This window comes from Papaver somniferum, chromosome 2 (genome assembly GCF_003573695.1).
Source record: "Papaver somniferum cultivar HN1 chromosome 2, ASM357369v1, whole genome shotgun sequence".
NCBI classification, from domain to species: domain Eukaryota; kingdom Viridiplantae; phylum Streptophyta; class Magnoliopsida; order Ranunculales; family Papaveraceae; genus Papaver; species Papaver somniferum.
In genome coordinates this window covers 153,140,450-153,146,020 of record NC_039359.1, presented here as the reverse complement: position 1 = coordinate 153,146,020, position 5,571 = coordinate 153,140,450, and the positions used below count along the sequence as shown (strand labels likewise).

The 5,571-nt window shown below is 34.6% G+C and overlaps 1 protein-coding gene across 1 annotated transcript; it reads right to left on the bottom strand.

The window, feature by feature from the left end:
- Positions 1-216: 216 nt before the first annotated feature.
- Positions 217-2,095, bottom strand: LOC113349486 (cheilanthifoline synthase-like). Its single transcript, XM_026593458.1, has one exon. It carries the CDS (start codon positions 2,003-2,005, stop codon positions 527-529), a length of 1,479 nt encoding a protein of 492 aa, XP_026449243.1. The 5' UTR covers positions 2,006-2,095; the 3' UTR covers positions 217-526.
- Positions 2,096-5,571: the final 3,476 nt, after the last annotated feature.

Below are 5,571 nucleotides of genomic sequence, written 5' to 3'. Positions count from 1 at the left end.
TTGCCGAACCACTGTAAATCTCATGTCATGGTATGCTTTTATTGTTTACTCGTTTTATGCTTGTTTGCTTGCTTTATCTATACTTGGGCTGTTTCTATGTATATTGATAGTCGACCGTTACCAGGAGGAAACCCCAACATATGTCAGGGATTCCGTAATGAATTTTTTTGTTGTCTTCAATCTAGAGTAACATCAGTTTCTATAGAATTTCAGATGAAAGACCCAACAAAACTTAAAATCACAGCATTGATTTGGGCCATGGAACAAAATGACCGTAGTTACTAGGAGGTAGGTACAAAATACATGCACACAAATAAAAGTCTTAAACGACAAACATAAAAACAAGCATAAAAAGTAGTTGATATTCTTGTTTATTCAAACCAACACATTCAAAAGAGATTACGACTTATCATGCATGCATAAACCCCAGCCATCACACCTTTGGATGCTACAGCCTCCTACATGTGTTAAAAGGTTGACGCCAGCAATCCAAATTTTGAACCCACCGCGCATCTGAAATATATAATTAATGGATACGAGGAGTAACTCTGGCTTCAAGTGGGTTTTTCATCAAGAGAATGAAACAGTGTTCTTCACTAAGATCAGGCAATTTTCCTTCAGCAACGCAATCCCATTTGAACTCGTTAACCAAACTTGCAAGACCGAAAGCTAGTTGTAGCTTACCAAGCTCCATTCCAGCACAGATTCGCATACCAGCACTGAATGCTAACAATGAACTTTCCATTTTCTTAATATCACCCAAACTTCCATCACTATTAGCATCCTTTAGGAATCTCTCCGGCATGAACTTATACGGTTCCGGGAAAACGGCAGGGTTATGATGAATAGCGTAAAGATTTACCATTACCACTGTACCTTTGTTGATCTTTTTACCCATTAATGAAGTATCTTTTGAGGCTTTGTGAGGAATCGCCATTGGTGCAATGGGTTTCATCCTCATTGTTTCTTTCATCACTGCTTGCAAATATGGCAACTTGTTCAAATCTTCAACTTTCACCGGCCTTTTCCCTCCGGTTACGTTATTGATTTCACGGTATAGTTTTTCCTGAATCTTTTGTTCGCGGACAAGAAACGTAAGAGCCCAAACTGTTGTTGATGCGGTGCTATCAACACCCAAGTCATAAACTTCAAGAATGGCAGAAATTATAACATCTTCACTAAAATCTTGAGATAGAAGAAAATGCAAGTAAGTGTTTGTAGGAGGATTTGAGACGATATGCGGACGAATCAAATTATCGAACCGAATTTTGATAGCGTGAACTGCTCGGATAGTTTTTTTATGGCTTGGTAAATTTTCACAAAATTTAAAAGCATCAGCTAAACTTGCATACCCACTTATACTTACTAACTCGTCGAGTGCTTGATGCATACCAACAACAAAATCCTCATCGACGAACTCTTGGCTGAAGATAAGTCGACTTAGTAATCGAACAGTCTCTTCTTTGACATAATCAAGTGGTTTCAAAATCCCATTTTTCTGCGACGCCTTTTTTTTCATGGATTTGATCAAATTCTGCATGTCCCTTTCTTGCAAATGATATTGAGACGCAACATTAAAAGGAGTTAAAGCAACACCTTGAAGACCTTTTCTTAAATTATGCCAAAACGGACCGGAATCACCATGAGAAATATTCTTCCAGTTTGCAGATATGATTTTAGTAATATCAGGCATGTCTCTAGCTGAATAATCCGAAGATTTGTTAACAAGAACTTCCCAAGCTTTATCGACATCGCTTATGACTATAAACGGACGCCAACTTCCAACCCATATGGTAAAAACACCTCCATATACTTTGGCCAAGTTTGCCAAACAGACATGAAATGCTTCTCCTCCTAATTGATGAAGGTTCCCAATTATGGGCAACGTCTTTGGACCTGATGGCCATTCCATTGTGGACATAGATGATTTCTTGCCGAATAGTAGTTTTGCTAATGCAAATGCTACTACCACTCCACAAGTTATCAACCAAAATGTCACCTCCATTTTACAAAAACAGTGCTCTAAAAAAGATCAAAACAAGAAAGAATGAAGAGAGAAGATTATTGAGGTTGAAGATTAATTGCTTCTTCTGCTTCATTAGATGCCCCAATTTATAGGGATATGTAGCGCGAAAGATAACAAAATTTGTGAATGTATTTGGAAATTTAATAATCGATGATGTATGTCTTGAATCTTGACTGACAAAGAGTTCCTAGTTCAGAGAATCAGTAGTATACTAGGACTCTTTATTCTTACTTTTGATATTAGAGACCAAAAGATTGACCAAATGCCGCCGATCATACTTTTGATATGAGAGGTCAGGTGGGCTAAGTCCTATCTAGCAACTAGATTGGTAGCTAGAATAACCCCTAAATTCTGTGTCAATTCTAATCTAACATCTAGATGTTGAATCATTCCTCATGTACGTGCTGAATAGAACAACAACGCAACCATCTCAGCAGTCAAATCAAAAATAAATAGATATGTGCTTAACCAAATAGCGAAAAGTTGATTTTCTATGCACTGAACCATTCAGCGAAGCTATTTCGCTACTAGTTCACATGCGAGATATATACGGAGAAATGTAGTGTTAAAGAATAGGCAACACTATTTTTTTTAATCTGCAACGATTTTTTGTCTACTCTAACAGCCAAATCTAGTTCATAAGACGTTGTCTAAAAATGGGTGATGAGGCCAGAATGTGGGTCCAAGTTTTGGGATTGTGATCTAAAAATAGGAACTCAGCTATTTTTAAAGTGATTGGTTATCCATATTTTTGGTTTTCATTTCATGTGTACCGAATATACTCGAAGATTTCACATATTCTTCTAATTGGTTGATTATTTAATTGATGGTCCCACTATCCTTCATGTTTAAAATCACGAGCCACGTTACATAACTCCCTAAATTAAATCAAGGATAGAGATTGAAATGTTACGTGCACACTCGTTAAGGAGTGTAGACTAATTCGACTCAAGATTTTACACCAACAATTCCCTACATACCGAGAAAAAAACTCCATACAAAATAAGTCTCTCGGATTTAGGCAGTTGGTCTCCCACCGCCGGAAACTAGCTGGAGGTTTATTTATCGTGTCTGTTATCTTTTGTTGTTGTTTTTTTTTTTGGGTTTGTATAACATTTTTTATTTCACATTCCAATGTTGCAGAGAATGCTATATTATAGAGTGATACAGCACTCCTAGGGGGAAAATTTGTACAACACTCCAAGGGGGAGATTTGTACGTTCTCTTAAAGAAATTAGCTTGGTCTAAATTGCGAATGTCATGTTTCACAAAGTATACGAGTTAATAATAAACCTGGCTAAATTGGGATCTATCCCAATTAATTGGGGCCGACATTACAGGACAAAAAAAGATTATTAAGAGATGAAACTACCAACTTCCCCTTCACCAAATACTAATACTACAGATGTGTCCCCATTAAATTCTAATCATAAAATTAAAAACTAAAATCAAAATCATAAAACTAAAATCATAAAATTAAAAACTAAAATCAAAATTCGTATTTTTTTAAAAAAATGATTATTAATATATATATATATATATTTTCGAAATCATTATACAAAGCTTTTGGTTGGTAACCTAGCAACAAGCTGGGCTCCAACACCTTTTTGAATAGCAACGCCTAATCATTATACAAATCAAAATCAAAATCATAAAAATTAAAAACTAAAATCAAAATCAAAATCAAAATCAAATTCATTTTCATTTCCACTTCAATTAATTCTTCTTCTTTTCTTCTCAATCCAATCTTCTAAACTGGCTTTTAGTAACATGCAATCGCTCAAAAATTGAAAATTTTGAAATCAAAATTTTCCGGGTTTACCATAATCGGTTAACGTTAATTTATATGTGATCCGATTGCAGATAGAAACGATTTATGTTCATGCACACTAAGACCGATTGTCCTTGGTATATTTTCTGGTTCGACCATAATCGGATTACATTAGCACTTATAAAAACCGATTGTTGATGTATAATGCTAGAATCGAATTTTATATGTGTGTCGAGTAAACCGATTGTTGTAAGAAATTTTTTTGTATCTTTTTTTTGTTAGAATCGGATTACATGAGCACTTTTATAAACCGATTCCTGTTGTGCAATGTCAATAATCGGTTTTTATGTGTGCATCGTGTAAACCGATTCTGATTATACCCGAATTGAAAATGAGTACCAGTATGGTTTTACACAATTTCAAAACGAGTATGATTTCATACTCGATCTCAAAATGAGTATATGAATTTATACGTGAACTGAAATCGAGTATAAAATCATACTAATTTTCATATCGAGTATGATTTAAATTATGTTTGATTTTTTTTCTTTCCCATAATCGGTTTTCCGTATACATTTGTAAAAACCGATTCTGGTTTTTCTTTTGTGAATTGAAAAAATCAACCCAGAATCGGTTTATGAGAGAACGAACATATACCGATTCTGATTTGTTTTTTTTCAAAAATAAATAAATATATTTTTTTCACATTTTGATGAAGAATCAAGATTAATTAATTTTTAGTTTAATTTGATTAAACATCAATTAATCATCCGATTAATGCTAATTAACAAAGGGGTAAATTAATCATTTTTTAAAATAATTGGATAAAGGGTAGCTTTTTTTACTATTCAATGACCTTTTTTTGTCATCTAGCTATAGGCCCCAATTAAGTCCTATATGCCCCAATTAAGCCAGGATAATAAAGCTTGGCGCATGATTTATCCTCAGAAAATCTCTTCTGGCTAGTCGGTTTCCCGATTAAAGACCACCTAGTCAAGATTTTTGATAATGCATTCAGGGACATGTCCAAGATTGATGTCAGGCTTTAGCAAGCATAAGTTTTTTCCTTCTTTTTTTTTTGCTCGTCAAAAAAAGAGACAGTACAACAATGAAAGAATACAACACTATGTATGCATGAAAGCTACAAAGAACCCATTACTTACGTTTATAAGCTGTAATCAAGATAAAGGAAAAGATAAAAGGAAAACTCCAAAACCCATTACTGCAGACACCCCATTAATGTGGATTTAAGCTGTAATCAAGCATAAATAAGTGATGCAACTACTGGTTGTACTCCAGTTTTTGAACTGTAATTACGCTACGACGAACATAATAATGAAAACTAAGATCATCTCATCCAAAAGTCAAATTATACATTATAATGAAAATTAACATAATAAAAAACCCTTACAGCAAAACAGAAAAGATAAAGGAAAACTCCAAAACCCATTACTGCAGACACCCCATTAACGGGGTCCAGATCGTCTGTGCCACTGCTTGGGTGTGCCCTATGTGCCACACCAATAGAAACACGGTATTTTTTCTTGGATTTGTAATATCTTCTTTAACTAATTAATTATCTTTCCTAATCGATTAGTGTTGTATAAATAGAAAATCTATTTAGTTAGTCATGGTTAATGAGAGGAATGATGTGGCGTGTTTCTATTGGTATGGCACATAGGGCACACACAAGCAGTGGCACAGACGATCTCGACCCCCATTAACGTGGATTTAAGCTGTAATCAAGCATAAATAAGTGATGCAACTACTGGTT